The 25,342-nt window shown below is 36.3% G+C and overlaps 2 protein-coding genes and 1 long non-coding RNA gene across 6 annotated transcripts in view; 2 read left to right on the top strand and 1 right to left on the bottom strand.

The window, feature by feature from the left end:
- LOC127652996 (GRB10-interacting GYF protein 1-like) overlaps positions 1-8,952 on the bottom strand; it is a 37,022-nt gene extending 28,070 nt beyond the window's left edge. For all 3 annotated transcript variants that reach the window (XM_052139466.1, XM_052139483.1, XM_052139475.1), the window contains exons 1-2: positions 8,758-8,952; positions 61-591 (exon numbers count right to left, since the gene is read on the bottom strand). The gene's annotated coding sequence lies outside the window, so the exon portion shown is untranslated. The remainder of the gene's footprint in view (positions 1-60; positions 592-8,757) is intronic.
- A 2,872-nt stretch (positions 8,953-11,824) lies between these two features.
- Positions 11,825-15,243, top strand: LOC127653049 (uncharacterized). 2 transcript variants are annotated; one of them, XR_007971771.1, is made up of 4 exons: positions 11,825-11,945; positions 12,102-12,178; positions 12,768-14,124; positions 14,470-15,243. It is a non-coding gene; the product is annotated as an uncharacterized LOC127653049 (long non-coding RNA). The 2 variants fall into 2 exon arrangements; XR_007971772.1 differs by lacking the exon at positions 12,102-12,178 and having other exon boundaries at positions 11,830-11,945.
- Positions 15,244-20,376: 5,133 nt separating this feature from the next.
- LOC127653039 (claudin-15-like) lies at positions 20,377-24,959 on the top strand. The gene is made up of 5 exons (XM_052139533.1): positions 20,377-20,810; positions 22,705-22,869; positions 22,994-23,075; positions 23,250-23,357; positions 23,452-24,959. The coding sequence occupies exons 1-5, from the start codon at positions 20,594-20,596 to the stop codon at positions 23,555-23,557; spliced, it is 678 nt and encodes a 225-aa protein (XP_051995493.1). The 5' UTR covers positions 20,377-20,593; the 3' UTR covers positions 23,558-24,959.
- Positions 24,960-25,342: the final 383 nt, after the last annotated feature.

Here is a 25,342-nt window from a genome sequence, read left to right as displayed (position 1 = left end):
ATATTGCTGTGTGCATGAACACTGCAAACATTTTTCAAACACATTTTATGCTACTCTTACCCTGTCCAGGGGAGCAGCGCAGGCAAGATCAGGCTGGACCAGGTTTGGATGAGAGGGGCAAAATGTGTGTATGTTTGTGTGTATGTGTGCGCGTTTCAGAATTTCCAGCTTAAGATATATGAAGGATATAGCTGCCTTAATTCAGGGCGTGTGCAGGAGAGCAAAAATCCTACAGGTCAAGAGATCTCTTGTTCACAGCCGTTGAAAACAAACAAACAGAATCCAAAAACATAAATGAAACCCCAAAAATTATTAATACCTGTGTGACTGCAATAACTGCAGAGTTTGATACTGATGTGTCATCTACAGTCGTTTTGACTAGTTAATGAAAAACAGACAAAAACTAGACTAAACTAATTTGTTGATAATACAGTTGCAAGAAATTATGACTCCGAAAACTTTTGCTCTCCTTCTCTATATGTTTGTGTGTGCGCGTTTCTTTATCTTTCAGTTGTATTGGCAAAGTTGTGTGGACCAGGCCCCAGCTGGTGACCCCCTCCTCACTCCAAACAATCCCTCTCCCTTCTTTATCTGCAGGAGAAAATAAGAAATTCTCTCATAAAACTCTTCAAATCTGTTGACAAAATGCAAGTAATAAAACAGAAGAAGGTGCACAAGGTATTTTTTCCTCTTTTTTTATTCCTAAAGAAATTATCAGTAGGGCTGAAATAGTCGTTTGATCACATTAAACTGTAATAACGTTGCGCGAGAGCAGCACTGCAGTTCGTGCCTGACTGAGGAGAGGACGAATTACACAGCTCAAAGTCCAGATGCCCTCTAAACTTTCCAAACAGCTTCAGGTGATGTAGATCGCAAAGTATGAGGGTATTTTAATGGAAAAATACAGAATAAGTAAATACAGAAGCACTCTAGTTGTTTAGTAAGTGGAGTTGGAGCAAAACTTGCATGTCGAGCGTCTTTAAAGGAAAAACCCCAGCATTACATTTTAAATGCTGTTATATTTAATGCATTATAGCTTTATTAAAGTTCAAATAATATGGAAGCAGATCATGTAAATAACTACAAACTCTGAAACTGGAATTTCTCTGTGCGGTCAGCACCTTTTCTATGAGTTGTGAGATTGTCCTGAGCTAAGGGGGAAGAGACTAGAGGTCGACCGATATTGTTTTTTTCAGGCCGATGCCGATCTTTTGAAATCCGGGTCGGCTGATGGACGATTAATGTTGCCCGATATTTGGCCGATATGTGCTTGTTTTTAACCTCTTATTTGAACCTTTTATTTGAAAGATAAAATGTAACACAAATAATTACTTAAGATAGACAAAATTTCTCAACAAATACATTTATTGAACACTTGACCAATCTGCACTTGTACACTTAAATTAAAAATGTATAATGTAAAAACATATTGTTTAAATAAAGTTAAACAAATATATTAAATAAACAAAGCAGGTGTTACGAACTGCTCCGAGACATGAAGGTTGAGATCCAAATGCAGCTTTAATTAAGGGGCAATCCAGACACGTAATCCAATATTCAAAGCATCCAAGAGAAGCACAGGCATAACTAGGGATGGTATCGTTAAGGTTTTAATGGTATAACTACTTACCGATACTGCTTATCGATCCGGTACTTCAACTGTATTCTTAACGGTTCTTTTTGTTATATATATATATATATTAAACAAAGATAAACGTTATATAGGCACAGTGATTTAATTTCAGGAAGGTCTACTAACATTACTGTTCAGGTGTGGTCTAAAAAGAAATCTAATAAAGTAATCAATTGTAAAATAACACTGCATAGTTTATCATAGATAGATTAATGCTTATTAATGCAGAAGTTATTCATTCAAGAGCTGTAAGTGATTTTCTCTTTGCCTTTTGTTGTTTGATTCGCAGTAATGGCTCAATCGTCAGCATGTTTATTAGACAGCTTCCCCTTTAAGACCGAGTCTAATAGGCTCCTGATGCAGCATATTTTCTCCCAACTATTTCCATAACTACGTCCATTTAAGACATAAACTGTGTTTAAGTGAATCTCCAAGCCGGTCGTTTTGACATATTTTTGTGTATATTTGATTGTTTAGACGCGCACATGAAACCCAAAGTAGCCTATACTTTGCTTGTCTCTTGTGGTCTGTATCGGAGCGCGCGCCGCCTTGGGAACAGTATCTCTTGCGCTCTTTTTATTGTTAAACGCGTCCCGCAATTTAGCAACAGTAGCTAGACTGCATTTTACAACAATCACCGATCGTGCTGATTCTGACGTTAAGTTTGAGTTTTAGGGAGAAATGTCAGTGCACCGCTGTGAAGGGAAGGAAGTTGTGCTAGACAGAATGCGGCTTATGTATAAATATTCTTTTTATAATCTTTGGAAGGCAAAATCTAAAATAAAATCAGACTAATATCACAGATCTAAACCAGGCTACGTTTGAATGTTTAGTTCTGTCACTCATTATGCAGGGCTCATGTTGTGCTCGCTGTGTCACCGCATGAGCGAGATCTCTCTCTCTCTCTGACTGTGAATAGCTAAATTGCATCACAGACAATTGGTTTCATAGAATTATTATACATAGAAATGGCTGGCGAGATAAAATAACACACTCTTTATAGCAATAATAAATGCATTTTCTTAATTTCTCCAGTACCGACAGCAGAACCGATAACGTCCGAGCTTACCAAAGCCATTCCTTCAATAGCATATAGTGCGTTGGTGTATTTTTTATTACTTATTTCTCTGCATTGAGTGACAACCCTCTCAAATTTAAGACACACAAACGGAACAAATAAAAGTCTCAGATTCACTGTCTGTAATTGCAAAATGACTGCTTACTTATTGTGACATGATAGCAACCCTTCTGCTGTGATAATGCAACTTCAACTACGCTAACAATATCCAAAGTAGCCGAACGTCATGTCGCCTATAGCGTTTGTCGCCTTTTTTCTTGAAGTTGGCAGTAACATATCAAAACTTTTAAATTAAATATAAAGAAGTTATACAAATTTACTCCTTACTGTTTTCTCCAAGGAACTTAGCTCCTTCCTTGAGGTCTGCTCACTCTGCTGGAAAATGACTCTAGGGGCAGTGTGCGTCGAACACGTGTTCCACAACAACACTAGGCTGCCCACAGATGCGCCTGCCTAATAATCGGCTTGATATACTTGGATACTGGCCGATGCCGATTATGTTAAAAAATGCAAAAAATCGTCCGATTAATCGGTCGACCTCTAGAAGAGACCGAAACTGCACCCGTCTGAGGAACACTGTCGTGGGGATGCTCATCCCTTGATAACGTGATGGCTTGTGACTTATTGAATCACAATACATCACTGTGCATTTCTTATTGTGAAGAAATTGGTAATAAGCAGCATTATTAATAAGAGAGTTTGTTTTTTTGTTAAAGATGGATTGAAGTGAACATAAAAGGTGAAAGAGGGTAGTCTTCGTCCCCATTCTACACAGCAACAAAATATGTTTTTTACTTTTTGTTTTGGCTTGTTTTCCAATATAAATATCTTAAAACTACTTTACCCTGTTCATACGCAATCGCCCGCACACGGTAGTGACGTCACTCTGCTTGCATTTAATAAAATTTACTGTCTATAAATGTTAGACATCTTTTCTAAGGGTTCAACATTGATATACGATTTCTGTTTCATGATAGCTATGCTCCAGAAACAGTAATTTAGTTATTTGTGCCAGGAGTACAAATGAAAACATGGAATATCAAAATGGGACTTCGTACATTTATGAAAACGCGATCACCAGATGAATCCAGTCCACCACACTTGGGTCAATTGTCCATGACAAGCGTTCATTGAAAAACATCCAATAGCACTTTTTGTCCATAAAACTGATAAATAGTGATATATTCTCCATCGTTTACATGAGATCTCACCTGAAAGAATTACCCTTCGTCATCATTCTTCAACAAACTATGTTCATGATTCATGTTGTAAAACTGTATGATCTTATATATTGGAGTCTCATAAAAATACACTTACATTTATTCACTTATTACAGGGACAATCCCCCCGGAGCAACCTGGATTAAGTGTCTTGCTCAAGGACACAATGGTGGTGGCTGTGGGGATCGAACCAGCGACATTCTGATTAGCAGTTATGTGCTTTAGTCCACTACGCCACCACCACTTATATTTAAGATACAGTCTCTTAAAGCAAATCAAAGTTTTCAATGATCATGTGTTGGTGAATGGTGAGAGACCCGGCGAGCCACTTGATTTTTAACAAAGAGCCACTTGTGGCTGGTGACCCATAGGTTCCCGAACACTGGTCTAGCTGATCCCACAAATGCTCAATGGGGTTAAGATCCATAACACTTGTTTCCAATTATCTCTTGTCCAATGTCTGTTTTTCTTTGCCCACTCTAACATTTTCTTTTTGTTTTTCGGTTTCAAAAGTGGCTTTTTCTTTCCAATTCTTCCCATAAGGCCTGCACCCCCAAGTCTTCTCTTTACCGTTGTACCAGAGTTTCCGCTAGAAAAAATGGTGCCGGTCAAAGTGACCGGCAGAGGTTTCGTTTTACGGACATTTTGATGATATGCCGGTCAAATATATCGCCTCTTAATTAGTCAAGTTGAGGAAAACTGGAGGCAGTCTATGTAACTTAAAAAATGACATAATCAGGCCGTATAGAATGCAACATATTATTATTAGCTTAACTTTCAAATAGACGAAAAAAAAAACATGAACGTCCGATTGGCGTCAATCAACGGCAATTGTTTTTACTGTGGTTTCACACACATTCACTTTTTGAAACATTGAGGCACGGATGTACCTAATACAAATAAATAAAACATCTCCAGTTAACTAGCAGATCATTCATTTAGTCCGTTATTAAATAAGAGATCTAGCGCTAAAATCTGTTGTTTTTGAAATCAAGCTGAGCGCTCGTGTCCGCTGCTATCAGTTGCATGGACAACGCGCTGCGCGAGTTGCGCAATCTTCACTAGGACGCGCATTTCAATCTATCGCCGTTGCGGAGACTCTCTATTAATTCCGGTGAAATCACAAAATAAAATGCACACAAACGTGTCCCTGCTTGATATAGACTGTAACCATGCACTGATGAACATAGGCTATTCAGTTTTGATGATAGAGAAAAAAAAACTGCACGAATGCGCGGATTAGAAGCACTGATCTATCTATAATGAGATGTTCCTGATTCACCATCGTCTGGCCTCTGAAAAAAGCTTTTAAAGCTAGTCTGCCTGGGCCTGGCCATATTTGAAACGTCTCACTCAATCGTTCGTTGTTTAGGTCTATATTGCAGCCGATTTAGGCGTGCGCTTTATTTGAAATGCAGCATGCAATGTTGTTTCATAACTTTCAAACGATAGAGCCTGTTCCTTTATAACATAGCAAGAGATCGGTGTATTTTTGCTTTATACATTTTAGGCTTATTCTCAAATTCAGATTGTGTTAGGGGGACGGGATTATTAGGCAATTTTAATTGGACATTTTGACCGGAGAGATTTAATTTTGTCGGACATTTAATTTTTTTACCGGCCAATGTCCGGTAATTACCGGACAACGGAAACCCTGCGTTGTACATAAAAATGGCGTTGAGTGGGTAGAATTCAATGAAGCTGTCAGCTGAGGACATATGAGGCGTCTATTTCTCAAACGAGAGACTCTGATGTACTTATCCTCTTGTTTAGTTGTATCTGGGCCTTCCACATCTATTTCTGTCCTTTTTAGAGCCAGTTGTCATTTGAATTTGAAGACTGTAGTCTACACCTTTGTATGAAATATTCGGCATAGTACAGCATTCATTTCTCAAAATAATGATTGACTGACAATTTTCTAGAGAAAGCGGTTTCTTTTTTGCCATTTTTAACCCAATACTGACCTTAAAACATGACAGTCTATTGCATACTGTGGCAACTCAAAAGCAAACACAAAGACAATGTTAACCTTCATTTAACAAACCAAACAGCTTTCAACTGTGTTTGATATAATGGCAAGTGATTTTCTAGTACCAAATTAGTATGATTACTCAAAGATAAGGTATTGGAGTGTTGGCTGCCTGGAAATAGGACCTGTCTAGATTTGATAAATTACTTTTTTCAAATAGTGATGGTGCTCTTTCTTACATCAGTAATGTCCTGACAATACTTTGTGATCAGTTGAATGCCACTTTGGTGAATTAAAGTACCAATTTCCTTCAAAAACAGCTAAATCTGTACATTAGTCCAAACTTTTGGCCACCAGTGCATGTATAAAATCATGACCGCTCACATGAGATGAAGACTTCATTCATATCAGTAACCTTATAAAAGCTGCTTTATTCTACATGGAGAAGGTCCCCATTATGGGGGCCGCCATGTTAGGATCGCATGACCATCTGAATAATATTCGCTTAATCTACATAACCACTGTTATTGGACATGTTCAGTCATGGATTAAATTGATCATGACTGACAGTGTAGAATTTCTACAATGGCATATGTAACTGAAAACTATTTCATTTGAACGATGCTGCATTCATCCCGCTAAATACCAAAGTCCAAGACAACATAAAAAAACAATTAGAGTGCAGTGCACCTTTAAAGTCCCTGTGAAGTGCTTTGACGAGTTTACAGTTTAGTTAACAGCCACATACACCCCCTTTCCATCGTGCTGCTCATGTCATAGTCACTTACAGGAAGGCACTTGGAAGTGAACTCAATAACGGCCGGCTTTTCCAAAGACTTGAAAACTCAACAATGTTCTAACTAAACTGCGTAATAAGCCCACAAACAAACACAGCGCATCACAGTCTTTGCTTACAACAAGGTTGGAGAAAGTGATACAGATGACTAAGAACAAGTAAAAGATAAACATATCCATGTTTTTAATCACAATACACTAAGCATAAGGAATAAAGAACATTTAACTTGAGCTGAACATCCAAAGAACCCTCAGTTTATAAATAAACTTGAGCAACTTTCCTCACATCCAGCTCCCACATTGGTACGTCCCATTCAGAAGTGATAATCCCTATGCCCTACTCCCTTTGAAGACAATTACCCTCTACTGTGAGACCTTCAGATGGGTGAAAGGCGATAATAGTAAGAACTCACATTTTAAGCGATTCTTATTAGGAAACACTACAGCATGCCTTCTGTTCTCTTTGAAGTGCCCTACGTAAGGCATGATCAGCACCAGTAAGAACACAGCCAGACACACTGAAAAGATGTAGGGGTGGGGAGGGTGCATTTTAGTTCAAGAAAACATTTGATTGGAAAAGGTTTCTGAACCTCTATGTGACGTAATGGGTCTTCCAAAGTATTTTTAAAAGGAAGACAGAGACAGCAGACTTCAAATGCTTAAATTATCTGAAAACAATTTTTTTCAATGTTTAGAAGTTCACTAGAATACTGTATAGATGACCTAAAAGCTAATAGGTATGGACTAAAAGCAGCACAATTTTGATTTCACAGGGCCTTTAAAAACGAAGAAATATGTCAGCATGGTGGACAGTGCACATGAGCGACCCAAGTTCAAATGATCCCACCTACCATCTTCACCCTATAATTTCCAATCTATAGGACTACTAAGATATCTTAAAAATTGAAGGCAAAAGCCCATCAAAGTTATTACAGACTTATTGACTATGCATTTAGAAACACATTTTCCAAAAGTATAATTGTCCTTACAAAAAGCCTCAAGGGCTTGCTAGAACACTATAATTTTGTATGGATGGGCATGATGTGCATTTCAGCAAGCTTATACATTAAAATATTTCTAAAACTATTGACATAACTGGACTACAAAACTAAAAGCAGTTATTTAAATCAGAACAGAATGAAGATGGAAAAGAAAATCCCAGGGGTTTAATCACAGCACCTACAGATGTCATAGCAACAGAAATATCCAAGCAACAGAATAACCCTTTGAGATTTAGCTTAATAATGTTCACTGGAGGAGTCTGGTTCATATAAATAAAGTACTACAATACAAGAGAACGCATGTCTGTGAAAGTGGCGCGCACCATCTCCAGAACAGCTGAAATCACCTTTAACTCCAAAATGAAGGATTTTTGGAAAATAGTTGAGTCATTATAAGCAAATATGGGACTTACATTTGTGCATGTCCAATAATATACACTGCATGTGTGAGAGAGGGGCGTGCACCGTCTCAAGAACAACTTAAGGCCCATTTAACTTAACAATGAAGGATTAAAATGTACATTTTGAGCTCACAATTAAACACGTAACTTGCAATATTATCCATGCGAACATCTGCCAATCATCCGCAAACAGCGCAAATTATAAACAGACGAGAGACATAGGGGTCTCTAACTGGGTCGAACTGCTAAAAGGGTCCTCCTGACATGTCAACTAACCAGCAGCAAATACTCTCCATTCCAACAATTTGTTAATCCTCGCACTCCAGAAAAAAAGAAGAGTTAAGAGGGGCGTCGCGTGCAACCCCTGCACACACCTCCTCACTGTGCACGCTGCGCCCTTCCAAACTCCACTCCGCTGCTTCGCGTGGCCTTCAACACACGGCCGGAGTTGTCTTGACAAACACATTAAAAAAACATCTTAACCTAAAATAGCCCGACATACTTCCTATCCACACATGCACTGACAACTTAAAGCCCATTATGCACTGCTTTCTAAAAGCACACCCACTGGCCTGCCCCTTCCAAGTTTGCACGAAACTTAATGCAACACCCATCTGCCATTAACGCTACAAACATTCAAGTAGAGAGAGAGTTGCTCACCGTATCTGGAGCTATCAATGGCAATATTTACTGTCCAGTCGTCCTGACAAAGTCTACGACATTGACTTTGGATGCATGTGCAGTTGTTTGTGTTATGTGCTGCTTCTCGTGAATCGCGTTCCGTTTTCACTGTTTTTACTCTCTCTCTCGCTCGCTCTCCAATGGTCGCTGCGTGTTGATGTCTGTACGCTCTTGTTGTTTGTGTTTTAGGGAAGATGGCCGTCTTACTCAGTTCTACCACGTGACCACAGTGAGTCTGAAGACAGCGATCCCTAACGGAAGATTTGAAATGACTAGTCAAAAAAAAACAAAAAACGAAATAAGGCCACTAACAGTAAATAACTTTAAATAAATAAAGTTATTGGTATGGTTGCTTCACACACTCTATTTCCTGAGTATCGATACAGGTAACAAAAAAATTTGACAGTAATAATAAAAATACAAAAACTTTATATATTAGAATAAGCAATTAACAAGACATTAACAACATATGAAGTTTAACTTTAATAAGAACACTCCATTGTACAGCGTGATGATGATGATGATGGTTATCTCTAGTAGTACTGGCTCTAAAGGATCGAGTGAGGCTGAAGTGAATCTATCAAAGCACTATTATTAAAAAAAGATGTTTGTGTGACATATATAAAAAACGAAAAGGTGTGGATGCACACTGGTGGCCAACAGTTTGGAATAATGTACAGATTTAGCTGTTTTGGACGGAAATTGGTACATTAATTCACCAAAGTGGCATTCAACTGGTCACAGTCAGGACATTACTGATGTAAAAAATAGCACCATTACTATTTGAAGTCATTTTTGATCAAATCTAGAGAGGGTCCATTTACAGCCATCCATCACTCCACCAACTATCCTTGAGTAATCATGCTAAATTGCTAATTTGGTACTTGAAAATTACTTGCCATTATATCAAACACAGCTGAAAGCTATTTGGTTTGTTAAATGAAGCTTAACATTGTCTTTGTGTTTGTTTTTAAGTTGCAACAGTATTCATTAGACTGGCATGTCTTAAGGTCAATGATTAAGGTCAAAAATAGCAACAACAAAAAAATAAACAACTTTCTTTAGAAACTCTTCAGTCAATCATTGTTTTGAGTAATGAAGGCTATGCAATGCTTGAAATTGCAAAAAAAAAACCTAAAAACTGAAGATTTCAAACAATGGTGTACAGTCTTCAAAGACAAAGGACAACTGGCTCTAACAAGGACAGAAAGAGATGTGGAAGGCCAGATGTACAACTAAACAAGAGGATAAGTACATCAGAGTCTCTAGTTTCATTGAATTTTACCCTCTCATCAGTTTCATGTACAACAGTAAGGAGAAGACTCAGGGGTGCAGGCCTTATGGGAAGCATAGCAAAGAAAAAGCCACTTTTCAAATAGAAAAACCAAAAGAAAAGGTTAGAGTGGGCAAAGAAACATAGATATTGGGCAACAGATAATTGGAATAGAGTGTTATGGATCTTAAACACATTGAGGAAGCATGGGGTGAAATGTCACCTGAGTATCTGGACAAACTGACAGCTATAATGTTAAGGATCTGCAAAGCTGTCATTGCTGCACATGAAGGATTTTTTGATGAGAACTCTTTGAAGTAGTTTAACTTTAGTTTAGTTAAATGTTTTTTTGTGTTTTTCTTCAAATTGTAATTGTAATTTTTCACATTATTAATGTTCTAATTATACATTGTGATCAGTTGAATGCCACTTTGGTGAATAAAAGTACCAATCTCTTTCCATAAGTGCTAAATCTGCATATTATTCCAAACTTTTGGTCGCAGGGGAAATCATTATAGAAATTATGTTGTAATGGTCATATTTAGCTCCAAATCAATACAAAGATGTATGAAAATATATTTTGCTTAATTTTGCATTGTGACTATTTTCAGGACACTTAAAGCTGAAGTATGTGACACTAGCACCACTAAAAAGAGTTGCAAAAAGAAACAACGTTTTCTAAACAGAATATGTCCTTGTCTTCAGTTGTTCAAATAGTCCCGTCAACAACTCACACCACTGGTTGAGTAAAGTAGTGGTCTCTGCATATTAAGCTGGAATAGAAGAAAGTATTTTAACACTGAAAAAGTTACAGACTTCAGCTTTAAAAGGACAGTTCACCAAAAAAGCACATAAAGGAAACCTAAGTGTAATCCATAACACTCCAGTGGATAAATCCATATCTTCAGAAGTGATACTCAGATTAGAAACAGATTAATTAAGTCCTTTTGGTCACCATTCACTTGCATTGTTTGTTTGTGTTCATCAGAAGAAAGTCATACACATCTGGGATGGCACGAATGTGAGTAAATGATGAGAGAAGTTTCATTTTGGGAGGAACTATACCTTTAAGCACATTTAGCACTGTACTAATATATATACTAATATATATATATATATATATCAAATGTATTTATTTATTTGTATTATTATATTCAGCAAAAATGGAAAGACAGTACCAAGGGAGCAGCTACTACTTTCATTAATAAATACTTTACAATTTAAATAATAATAAAACCACATATTGGTAATGAAAATTTTGGGGTAAAATGCATGAAAATAAAAGACATATGTGTCTCATCTAGTAATAGTGTTTTGTTTGAAGAAAACATTGATTAGAATGACACAGGCTTTTTTCTGCTGTACTTGATAATCAAATGATGACAACAATAAACTTTCCCGGACATGATACATTGTTGCTTTAATATATACATTTATACAAGGACGGAGTGACTTTAAATGTGTTATTGTACACTTTCTATTATATACACTTTTCAATAGTGCAATTATTTAATACTGTATTGTTATATTTGTTTGTTATTATAATAGCCTAATACACATACTATTTCATCCAATATTTTCATTGACACAGAGGTTTGTCTGATTTAATTAAAGAATGTGGTTATAATGAGATAAAAGTGTAATGAAACATTCTCCAATAAAAGTAGTCCATGATTGTCAGCCAGGGGGAGCACATGATCTGGACTTCATCCTCTTACTGGTGTAAACTCAGATACCCACCCATCCATCTATATTGCTTTTATCTTTAAGAGGGTTGAGAAGAAGTATAAGTCTGAGAGACCAGTTTCCAAGGAAACCATTTTCGAGAGTGCCTGGTTTTTGATCAAAAGCAAGTACACGAATGACATAACTGAAGGCATATAGCTATTGGAAGGTTAGTAATTCAGCATGTCTTTTGGTTATTAGTTAGTTATGGCTTGCATGAGCTCCAGCAGAAAATGTGTTGTCCTGCTGAAACTGAGCATGCCTTTTCTTGGCACAAAAAAGGTTTTAAAATCTAGTAAAATGTGACTCTGTGTTTTAACAACAGAACTGATTCTTAATAGCAAAAAAGATGATCAGAGAGACTTTCTCTTTTATCTTGCCGTTGCAAATTACAGACTTAAGGTGAGCTGGTTAACTTTTTATCCTTATTCCGTACTCCTATTTTTGGTGTGTGTGGATTGATTCACAGATAATAAATGTGCCTGATGTCTTTATATGATGATCCCTGGCAGCAGACTATTTCAGTTTATCCCTACCCTGTTCCTTTACCAGAGGAACACAATGTACAGAATGCCTAATATATACATAATACACAATATACACAATAATATACATAAAGTATACATAATATACTGTTTACAAAATGTGTGACGTGCTGAAAATGAGGGGATGAATCTCACAAAACCTGTCAAGAAAATGTCCCTGTCATATTTCACCACAAAACCAAAAAATAAGAATATAGCCACATAGTGGATAATAAATAATATCTGACACATTCATTTCAGGGCATAGATTACTCTAATACTGAGCAACATTGGACCTGAAATATGTGCATCAGATGAGGGAAACACCCAGAATGTGTTCCAAACCCTTTCAGGGGTTTATTTTTCACAACAATTTCTTTAAGTTCCTTGTTTAAATGTAATCTCTTTCCCTATATTTTGTTCCCTTTACCACCCTTTTTTGCATCAATCTTTTCTTCTTTTCTCAGGAATATGAGAAGGCATTGAAGTATGTTTGTACTCTGCTAAAAAATTAACCAGATGATAAACAGGCACTGGAACCAGAGACACTCATCAACAATGCGCTTAGAAAAGGTAAAATACAGCAACATTTAAACCTGAAAAAATACCCACCAGCTTCACTGAACTGTTTGTGAAAAAGCTGGAAACAGGAATGTATTTTTCTACTCATTGAAGCCATCAACATTAAGTGGAACAACATTGACTCTTTCTGTAAAAAGCTGTTCGCAAGTTTACCCACAAGGCTTAAACTTTTAAAGAAATCAAAGGGAAAAACTATCCGAAACTAAGTTACTTTATCTATTTGTTCATTTCTTACTAATTTCCTGACCAATGATCTGTGGTTAAGACCATTAAAAGCTTAATGTTTTGCCATTTTGGGCGTGGACCATTTTTTTGCTCAGGTTTGTAGGGCATTATCTACTCTCTATTTGTAAAAAAGATAAAGTGAGGATGAGAAACAGCACATTAATCATTGGGAGATAATGTGTTGTGAGTTTTCATTAACCTTATTCAACTGTAACATTAACCTGCACACATGCGTGGACGTTGTATTTTGGTTTCCCTATACGCAATGCATTATTTAAACTGACTGATCTCAGTTCAGAAGTTTAGTAAAGGGCTAAACTTTCGATGTACTGAGTCATGTGACCAAACAACACAGCACCGAGAGTTTGTCTTTGGGAGAAATTCCAACAAAACTACATCTGGTAAGAAACCTTATTACGTTAAACCTTATTAAGTGCATACACTCCTGAAATCCAAGCAAAAGTTTAGTTTCAGGCTGCAGATGATGTTTGGACCACTCAACATATCTGGCAGGCAGTGGTAATAAGAACGTAGATTCAGAATTTATAATGTATCATTTCATTTTAACCTTATTGGCAGTGATTGGATGATGCTGTCCAATACTTTAAATCAGAATGAATTATGCTAATTTCTGATATAATGTCTGTAGCTTCTAAAAAACATGAATACACAACACACCTGGTTACATAATAAACAATTTGATTGAAAAAGAATACAGACTTTATAGCTTGGTCCATCCATCCACTTTCTCCAGTTTATCCGGTTCCGAGTCGTGGGGGCAGCAGTCTGAGCAGGGATACCCAGACCTCCCTCTCTCCAGCCATTCCAGCCAGCTCTCCCGGGAGGATACCGAGGCATTCCCAGGCCAGCCTAGAGATATAATCTCTCCAGCTAGTCCTGGGTCTGGCCCGGGGTCTCCTCCCGAGTGGACATGCCAGAATTCGGGAGGCATCCGAGGGGCATTCTAGAAAGATATCTGAACCACCTCAACTGGCTCCTTCAATCGGCTATAGCTTGGTATTATTTAAAATTTCACAAATTAGTCCCACTGTGGACATACATTTTTAGAAAAACGATTTGCTCTAGAAATGTTTAAAATTGTATATATATATATTATGCTTGTTTATTAGGTGCTAGTAGTTACAAATCAAAAAGAAATTATGTAAATGCAAACAGTAGTCATGCTTAGGTCTCAGGAGGTTAAAGAAGCAGATCATTATGATTATGCAAACAATTTTAATGACACACCTTATTTATTTTTTATTGATTTATGGTCTGTCATAGGTTATAATATCAAAGTCAAAAGTTGTAGTTATTTAATCTCAGCAGAGTGATCATCATTTGTTTTTCTTCTTTCGTCAGATGGCTTGGTTGGCATGGCGATCATTGGCGGTATCGGATTAGGTATGGACGGATTGGCAGGCCTTACTGGTGTGGCAGTGGCCAAAGGTGCAAAGTCCCAATATGGAGTTACAGAAAATCTTTGATTCCATCTGCTCTCCAGAAGAGAGACTTTTTTTATATAATCACATAAAACCACGAGGAGTCCTGCCTTTCATAATGATGTATGAATCACTTGCTCTTTCTGATATGCATAGATATTGTGTGATTACACTAAAGTATTGTGCTGTATTTCCCCCAGAAACCATTAACTATACTCAGGATTTCAGACTACAGAGGCTTGCTAATAAGGGTTAGGATTTATCATAATATCATGCACTTTTTGAGTGTACCTTTTTAAACTATATATCTAAATGTATTTACAATAAAGTAAATTAAAATGGCACTTTTTTGATAAACAGTAATACCTTACTTCTGTTAAAGAATTAACAAGGTATACATGCTGAACTAAATCACATGTATCTTGGCTGGTTTCATACAGTATGACGGTGTCTTGTGTGACCAGGGCCAAACTTGTAATACATTGTCTTAAAGTATGTTCATTGTTGTCGACACAGTCTTTATCACGTTCTGTTTACATCGTCTGTTTACTTGTGCTGGCACATGTTTCAACTACTGTGATTACTTTGTGTGTGTGTCTCTCTGTGCCTTGAATTGTAATCTCTGCTCATAGATTTCAAATTGAAAACATTTGCGAAAGAAAAACATACTTTTCTTCTTCCTCCATACATTGTTCAGAACAGGCTATAGGAACTGAATCATGTCCACCATTCAACAAGAGCACTATACATATAGAATAGGCTAATACAGGGATTGTTCAATTTCAGTTTGATATGCAGCATTTCCTGTGTTATATGATCATTTCTATACTGAGTAGACATTTATGTAGTTGTACTCAGCTTTAAAAAAAATTGTTGGCTAGAAATTGCTCTTTTGTGAGTGCAATGATTTTTTTAAAATCCTTCTATTTAGTAATCATGAACAACTGGAAAGTCATAGAAATTCATTGGTCAAAAGGTGTGGGAACCCTGGTAAAAGCTAGTTAACAACACTGATAGATTAGTACTTTAATTTTTAATGTAGACCAAAGCTTTTGGTTAAAAAGTCACTCACAAAGTCATTGTCCCTCATGCATCATTAGCTCTTAGGCTCTCGGATCTGGGAGTATCAACTTTGAACATTGATTTAAACAACAACTAACAGACCTTGAATGTAACAAATGCACTATAAAACATGTTTAAATAAGATAATGACTGATAACAACAGCAATTTTAAATTGTTTACAATTCTTCTTAAATTTTCCCACATCTATTATCCCAAGTTCTTTTTCTCAGAGTGAAGTACACATCTTACAATTTTATGATGCTGGAGTTTATGGTTACCATTAGTAATGTAATTTTATAACACAGTATTGAGGTTACTTATTAACTAGCAAATGATGGCAGGAAGAATGATGTACTAGCTACTCTCTTCTGGATGAAGAAAAATGAATCCTTAATCTTCTGTCTTTCTCACATTGATGCTTACAGTCACACCTCAAGACGCTAATCAAGGTCTTTGGGTTCAAATGATGATTTCATGCAGGTGTGTTAGAGCAGGGTTTGAACTAAACTCTTCAGGAAAGGTAAAGGAGCATGTTTGAGTACACTTGTATTACTGAAAACCTCAGAGCTCTGTCCTTATGCAAAACTCTTTCATAAGCTTTTTATATCATCCGATTATAAAAAGCAGCATCATTGTTTGGCACTTGCCAGGAGATGCATCCACATGTGTATAAACTATTGTATTTGCTAAAAGAACAAAAGAAACAGGCTTGTCATAAACCTGACCTTTAAAACTTAGAACATCATCTGCTTATCACACGCAAGATGTTTAGCACAGTGCCAGCACCCAGTCCAACTTTTGCCCTTACATTGTTCAAGTTAGAGTTAAACATTGATTCTCCTCTGGGTATAAGTTCAAATAAATAAATGTAAGTGTCAATTTTAGACTTTTCGTGCATATTGCATATGAAGGACAAATTAGCTAATCAGTCAAGACAGAAATAGATATACAGGTGCTGGTCATATAATTAGAATATCATCAAAAATTTGATTTATTTCAGTAATTCCATTCAAAAAGTGAAACTTGGATATTATATTCATTCATTATACACAGACTGATATATTTCAAGTGTTTATTTCATTTAATTGTGATGATTAAAACTGACAACTAATGAAAATCCCAAATTCAGTATCTCCGGATTAGAATATTACTTAAGACCAATACAAAAAAGGATTTTTAGAAATGTTGGCCAACTGAAAAGTATGAACATGAAAAGTATGAGCATGTACAGCACTCAATACTTAGTTGGGGCTCCTTTTGCCTGAATTACTGCAGCAATGCGGCGTGGCATTGAGTCGATCAGTCTGTGGCACTGCTCAGGTGTTATGAGAGCCCAGGTTGCTCTGATAGTGGCCTTCAGCTCTTCTGCATTGTTGGGTCTGGTGTATCGCATCTTCCTCTTCACAATACCCCATATATTTTCTATAGGGTTAAGGTCAGGTGAGTTTGCTGGCCAATTAAGAACAGGGATACCATGGTCCTTAAACCAGGTACTGGTAGCTTTGGCACTGTGTGCAGGTGCCAAGTCCTGTTGGAAAATGAAATCTGCATCTCCATAAAGTTGGTCAGCAGCAGGAAGCATGAAGCGCTCTAAAACTTCCTGGTAGATGGCTGCGTTGACCTTGGACCTCAGAAAACACAGTGGACCAACACCAGCAGATGACATGGCACCCCAAACCATCACTGACTGTAGAAACTTTACACTGGACTTCAAGCAACATGGATTCTGTGCCTCTCCTCTCTTCCTCCAGACTCTGGGACCTTGATATCCAAAGGAAATGCTAAATTTACTTTCATCAGAGAACATAACTTTGGACCACGCAGCAGCAGTGCAGTCCTTTTTGTCTTTAGCCCAGGCGAGGCGCTTCTGACGATGTGTCTTGTTCAAGAGTGGCTTGACACAAGGAATGCGACAGCTGAAACCCATGTCTTGCATCTGTGCGTGGTGGTTCTTGAAGCACTGACTCCAGCTGCAGTCCACTCTTTGTGAATCTCCCCCACATTTTTGAATAGGTTTTGTTTCACAATCCTCTCCAGGGTGCGGTTATCCCTATTGGTTGTACACTTTTTTTTGTTCACAGCCAGCCTCTTTAGCAATGACCTTTTGTGTCTTGCCCTGCTTGTGCAAGGTGTCAATGGTCGTCTTTTGGACAGCTGTCAAGTCAGCAGTCTTCCCCATGATTGTGTAGCCTACAGACCATTTAAAGGCCTTTGCAGGTGTTTTGAGTTAATTAGCTGATTAGAGTGTGGCACCCGGTGTCTTCAATATTGAACCTTTTCACAATATTCTAATTTTCTGAGATACTGATTTTGGGGTTTTTCATTAGTTGTCAGTTATAATCATCAAAATTAAAAGGAATGAACACTTGAAATATATCAGTCTGTGTGGATCGAATGTATACATTATCCAAGTTTCACTTTTTGAATGGAATTACTGAAATAAATCAACTTTGTGATGATATTCTAATTATATGCACCTGTATAGGCAGACAGACAGATAGATAGATAGAAAGACAGAGAGGCTATATACGTAGATAGATAGATAGATAGATAGATAGATAGATAGACAGACAGACAGACAGACAGACAGACAGACAGACAGACAGATAGATAGATAGATAGATAGATAGATAGATAGATAGATAGATAGATAGATAGATAGATAGATAGATATGCATACAGACAGACAGACAGACAGATTTTGAAACAGTTGCTCCAGGATACTCCAGTATAACGCTTGCCACAAAAAAAATAAAAAATAAAAAAAACCTTTTCAGAATGGCAAATGCTTCCATTGATTTTACGAAACCATTTGTTACAATATAAGCTTCTTACTTTTTAGCTGGAAATCGATTTGCAAGTCAAATAATCTTACAAGATACGGATTGTCGCTTTGCTTGTTTCAAGCTATTTTCTCTCATAATACTTTAGCTTCAATAAATCAATAAAATAAGTTAATAAGTTAATCACACACTTGTTAAATTAAAAAAAACTCCACTAAGCCATTAAACATTAATGAAGGATATACAGAATATTTAAATCTGTCATAGATAGTCAGTCTTTCTGTACAGATTTATGGAACATGATCAGTGACTAACTGTATTTCTTTTGTGATTTTAACCTTTTTAACCTTTACGGATTGCCCCCAATCACTTTTTGTTTTTTAAGAAAAGATGGTGAGTCGAAAGGAATTTTTGTGGTAATCAACATTATGCCACAAATGCTGCTGAATGAGCTCAACTTGTATTTAATCTGGATCATTCATTTAAGACACACACTGTAAAAAAATTCTGTAATTTTAACAGTAAAAAACTGTAATCGGGCATTCCCAGAATTCCTTGCGTGACCCATTACATTTCATTATATTTCATGGGAATAGTTTTGTTTCTTCTTATTTTTTTATATCAGTAATGTACACTGGGGTGTTCTGTGTTATATTTGATGTAATTTAGATAATGTTTACTGCATTATTTAAATCTCACATGTGTTCCCCTGATGGTGTTTAGTGTTTGTGTGAGTGACACTGAGACTGTCTCTAAATGTTTATTGGACATTACTCCTGGAAGAGCCACAACTGATGAACTTAATGTCATCATGAGCCCTTCAGTATTTACTATGTAATTAACAAATATCTTATTAAATAAAACGCAGATTTGACCGATTATTGTGTTTATTTGTTTTCAGTGCCAGTGTGGTAATGTAAATTACAATCATTATAAACTGTAAAAATGACAGGTTGTTCTGTAAAGTTGATGACATTTTTACTGACTTTCTTTACATAATTATTCTGGCAACCACAGCTGCCAGTTTTTCTTTTTTTTTTTGTAAAAAAATCAGGATTTCTTGTTTATACAGTGCACTTATATGAATGTCATTGAGTCAAATGAAGTGGTATTTCTTTGAAAGAAAACTAACGCAAGCATACTTTTGAAGCAAAGCATTTCATAAAAAGACCATTATTTGTCTTAAACCAACAATTGCTATACTTTTCAAAATTAAGACAAAATGTATAGCTATTTGAACACTTCTGGTTGTCAAAAGAATATAGTTCATGTGAACAACACCTGTGGTAACTTTGCTTTGACTTGTGTGAACCTAAGGGGAACTCACTTCATACGTCCAATAAAAAACTGACATTGTGGCCGTTTGCTTTTTGTAATTCCAAAAGAAATGTGCATTGCATTGCGAAATTTAGATGTTAACAGACATTGTCAAAAACACAAAAGCATCATTTATTGTATTAATTTGATCACTGACACTCATTCACACACCCTCTTCACATATTTTATGAACTGTTTCCTCTAAAGAGGATAGTTCTGAAATATTTGGCTAAACTTCTGAGTATTAAAAATCATCTATTCAACTGGATAAGTCTTTTGTTTTGTGAACATGTTCCCAGATGTTTTAACATACATACACAACTTAAATCCAGTTCATAATTATTCATGCTCTCACTCAGGCATTAAATGACTGGTAGATACCATGACAATGATTAATCCAAACTATTACAAACTAATATATTTTATTAAAATATTCAGGTTTGTCGCTTTATAAGAAGTAAACGGAAATGTGAAAACAGACACGTTTGAACTCCTCATACATAATATAACGGATACTGGCTGTGAAGGTCACGAAACGACCATTGGACTTTGGTGATAACCACATGTTCAGTTTCGGCATGTAAAACGCAAAGGCGAGACATAGTGCACACTAGAGGGGAGGGCAACCAGAGCCTATAAATGACTCACTTTTCAATTTAAACACCAGATCTTGCTATGTCACACGGATGTAATTTAAGCTAGCCAAATAATGAATGATTATTAGAAACAGACAATAAAATCCTGTGCACTGGATGAAATATTTGATTAATATTTCAAAAAGTTACTGCATCTTGAAACCAATTATAACGCAAAGGAATAAAAAAAAAAAAAAAGGAAAAAGATTAATCTTGCAGGATTTTGGAGCCTAATATAAAGCAACAATGGATCCGATTCTTGAAGTGGTCGCTTTGTGTCTTGGCTTTGTGAGTTGGGTAATGGTTGGAGTCGCAATTCCTAACCGTTACTGGAGAGTCTCCAGTTTAGATGGGACTGTGATCACCACCTCAACTCTTTATGAGAATCTGTGGATGTCTTGCGCAACTGACTCGACGGGAGTGCACAACTGCCGCGAATTTCCATCTCTGCTCGCACTATCTGGTAGGAAATACAACCGATTAGCAAGTTTAAACATAGACACCAAAAGTTATCTTAAAAAAAAAATAAAAAATACAATAATCATTAAATCATCAAATAAATGTGTTACAAACTTGGCAATAGTCACAAATTAGGCCTACATAAAATGACAGAAAGATTCGGAATGCTGTTTGAAGTAGCAACAGTTATTATAGTATTTTGACACTATGGTTACATGTTTAGCTAATGTTTGTAAGTGTAGGTAGCAGCTAACAATTTTATTTCAAAACTGTTTTTCTAATGTCTCCATTAGGTTATGAAAACATTATTTGAAAGTCCTGGGGACGTTCAAAACGTCTAATTTTGTACATGTTTTAAGAAATATTTTTCATGGTTATAGGAACATTCTGGAAACGTTTGAAAATTGTGTAAATGTAGTTGTTTTTTTTTTTTACAATGTAGTAACGTTTAAAACGTCCCACTAACTAAATATGAATAATGTTTTCAGAACGTTTGTCAACAATAGAAACTTTGAAAGATCATTGAGAGAACTTTGGGAGAACGTTAGCCAATTGTGTCTGTTAGCATTCAGTATGAAGTTACGTAGAATTAAGAAATTGATCTTTCTTTCTTTCTTTCTTTCTCTCATACAGACAGACAGACAGACAGATAGATAGATAGCTTAGATAGATAGATAGACAGACAGACAGACAGACAGACAGACAGATAGATAGATAGATAGATAGATAGATAGATAGATAGATAGATAGATAGATAGATAGGAGGGATGGACGGACAAACCGACAGCTAGCTAGCTAGGCAGACAGACAGATTGGCAGGCAGACAGGAAGGAAGGCAGACAGACAGACAGACAGCTAGCTAGACAGACAGACAGACAGACAGACAGACACAGACAGACAGATAGATAGATGCCTAAACTGAATAAATCTGCGCACACACACTAAATAACAGTGTCAGTAGGGCTGGGCGATATGGAGCAAAAAATATATCTCGATATATTTTGCTATATATCTCGATATACGATATATATATAGCTCGATATCTTTACAGGAAAAATACCCCCCCCCCCAAAAAAATTACTGCAAAAACAAATATGCCAAATACCACAGTCCTTTTTATTAAAGTGCAAAGAGGTAGGCAGTTCACGTAAGAACAAAGTGCTTCTTATTATTTAACTGTAAAATAAAGGAAGAAATACATATAGCCTTTTCATTCAAAAATGAAACAACTCAACTCAAGGTAGGCAGTGCATATATAAGAACAAAGTGCTTCTGCGACATTTAAGGAAAAAAATATCCCTGATTACATAAATAATAATAATTTAACTGTAAATTAAAACAAATAATACATATTGCCTTTTCATTCAAAAATAAAACAACTCAAGCTCATCTTTGCATTAACTCTGTTGTAGCCATCAACAAATAGCCAAAAAACAAGTTTGCTATAAGCTTTGGTTGGCACCAACTTTCGGCATTCACGGCAGTAGACATCTGTCTGCTGTTCATCCGACGCCTTAAAACTGAAGTATCTCCATATAATGGAGCCAGTTGTCCTTTTTTTTAGACGAGTTCTGCCTCCGGGCTGGTTGCGGGCGACGCCATGTTGAATGAGACAACACGCGAAGGGAGGGGGAGCAAAAGCAAGGAGGCGGGGGCGAGCGGAGGCGGGAGCGAGCACAGCACAGAGAAAGCAAGCGAGCAAAGTGGCGAAATCAGAATTGAATATAAACAATATATCGATATATACGATATGTCAAAATTCATATCGTGTTTAAAAAATATCTCGATATATTTTAAATATCGAGATATCGCCCACCCCTAAGTGTCAGCAAGTCTATTAACAAGTTAATACGTTTTTCACCAATTGATAATAATTTTGAGCTTTTGTATTCTTTCAGGCTATATCCAAGCATCTCGAGCTCTTATGATAGCCTCAATAGTGTTTGGGACATTTGGTTTAGTGGCCACACTCATCGGCATGCAGTGTTCGAAAGCTGGAGGAGAGAACTACGTGCTGAAAGGCAGAATAGCTGGTACTGGAGGAGCATTTTTCCTTCTGCAAGGTAGAGTTCATTACTGATTAAAATTATTACAGATGACTGGAATTGAGTTTTGGTATAATGCATGTTTTCAGACTTACAAAAATTCTTATTATCTAAATATCTCTTTTGTTATTCTCATCTAAAGGTTTGTGTACAATGGTATCAGTGTCATGGTACGCATTTAACATCACGCAGGAATTCTTCAATCCACTCTATCCTGGCCAAAAGTAAGTACAATGTATTTGTATGCTGCCCCCTGCTGTCTTCTTTAACGCTCAACCTTTTTAGTGCTGTGTCCTGATTGTGTTGAGAGCATTTTTCATACAGTGTGAAATCTGTACAAATTATACTGAACTGACTTGAATATGTTGTGTCTGTTTTATTTTTGTAATGTGCTGTAGATATGAGATTGGAGAGGGTTTATACATTGGCTGGGCCTCCGGAACTCTTGCAATCTGTGGTGGAGCTTGCCTCATGTTTTCCTGCAAATTTGGCACAAAAGAGAAGATGTGAGTTTCTTGATCTGCCTCTCTTTCTCTCCTCTCACCTAAAGACACATTAAACAAATTCTTACTGTCTCATTCTCATCTCCTGTTCTTGTAGTGGTTACCCCTACCAGCCCACACGGGGAACAGTCTACTCAGTGTCCGCATCCAAGAGAGATGCCCAGAGTGCCCAGAGCACTTATGGTAAAAATGCCTATGTCTGAAGGAAGCAGTTTGGGTCGATTTCATGTCTATAAAACATGAAAACAGTTGACTGTTGATAGTTTTTTCTACTATATATTTCTGTGTAATTATGTAAATATTTATACTAGACACACAGGCAGTTTTGTGGTCCGAATAAGTCATTGAACATGTCATATGTTACCATGTCAGTTTTGCAGTGTAAACACGTCTCAGAGGACATTATACACACTAGAATCAAAGTTGTTAAATCCCTGTACAGAAATCACACACTGAAATTACTTGTGTATTTGTTCAGATTTAAGAAGGGTTTTGATATATTTGATTTTGTATTGAAGTAATTGTTCGGAAAAAGATACAATTCTTTTTTTTGCAGTTACATGAATCAAGATTGATCAACTCCCAATGTGTTCATTATCTTGTGTCCATTTATTTGTGCAAATGATTATGTTTTATATAATGTGTTTTATACAAATATTAAACAAGCATTACATTGAAAATGCAAATGTTTTGGGGGGGGGGGTATTGTTTGATCTATTCTATTCTATTTCCCTAACACAAATTACCATGGTAACCATTGTTTTTGATAAAATATCTTAGATATACTGTTATTGTTGCTTTACAGCAACAGCTGTCATAAACATAAATAAAAAAATATATATATTAAAAAAAAAAGCTGAAAGCCTTTACACTGTTTTAAGAAGACCCTATATTACCCTAAGTAATATCAACAGTAGTAGCTATGGTGTTTTTAAGGAAACCATAAATAACATGTTGTATTCTATTCTATTCTGCTTGACATGACAACCATGGTTTCTAGCAAAATATCATAATTACTACATTACTGTTGCCACACAGCTAAAATAGTGGTATCTTGGTAGCCACCACTGTCATAAACAAAATATATTTACAGTATATATATATATATAGGGTTACTTTTGAAATGTATTCCACTCACTGATCTATATATAGATCAGTGATTCCACTACAGATTACAGAATACACGCTGTAAAATCTCATTTGATTATTGCCCTAATATCAAAGGTCTTACAAAAAAAAAGAAAAGAAATTATGATCCAACATGAATTTTCTTGATAAAACAATTGATCGTGCATGGTAACATGTGCATGTAAAATGGCTAGAAATAGCATTTAAGCTTAAGTTGACAATTTGCACAAGGTTAATTTCTATTTCTTCTGCTCCAAACTTACTTCAAACTTACTTCTCTGTCTACGAGCGTATGAATGTAACACATCATTAGAAATTGTTTCACCGCTGTTCAAATGCACTTTGGATTGCATAATTTATTAGTATAAATGTTTTTCATCTGAAATGACTAATTATTAAATGAAACAAATGGCAATAAAATGCAAATTAATCTCTTCAGTAATCAAAATACTTCTTGAATGTAACTGTATTCTAGATTTTAAATATGTAATCCCCTAAAATATATTTCGTTACTCCCAACCCTGTATATATATATGTGTGTGTGTGTGTGTGTGTGTGTGTGTGTGTATATATATATATATATATATACATACAGTATATATATAATTTGCAGTGAACTTCCGAAAGCCTTTACACATTATTAAGACCCTATATTACCCTAACAACATTACCAGCTTTGCTGTTTTAAAGGAATCCATGATTAACACGGTTTGTTTTGTAATGTTATGTTCTATTCTATTCTGTTCTATTCTATTCTATTATGAATGTTTGATCGCTTCCATTAGTGAATCAACCTGATTACACGACATTATGGGCAAGGATAGGCTATTTATCTAGGGTGGTGATGTATCAATTTTGAA

The sequence above is a fragment of the Xyrauchen texanus genome, chromosome 2, assembly GCF_025860055.1.
Source record: "Xyrauchen texanus isolate HMW12.3.18 chromosome 2, RBS_HiC_50CHRs, whole genome shotgun sequence".
In the NCBI taxonomy this organism is placed as follows: Eukaryota; Metazoa; Chordata; class Actinopteri; order Cypriniformes; family Catostomidae; genus Xyrauchen; species Xyrauchen texanus.
Note: the sequence above shows the minus strand (reverse complement) of the source record. Positions and strands in the feature narration are given on the sequence as shown.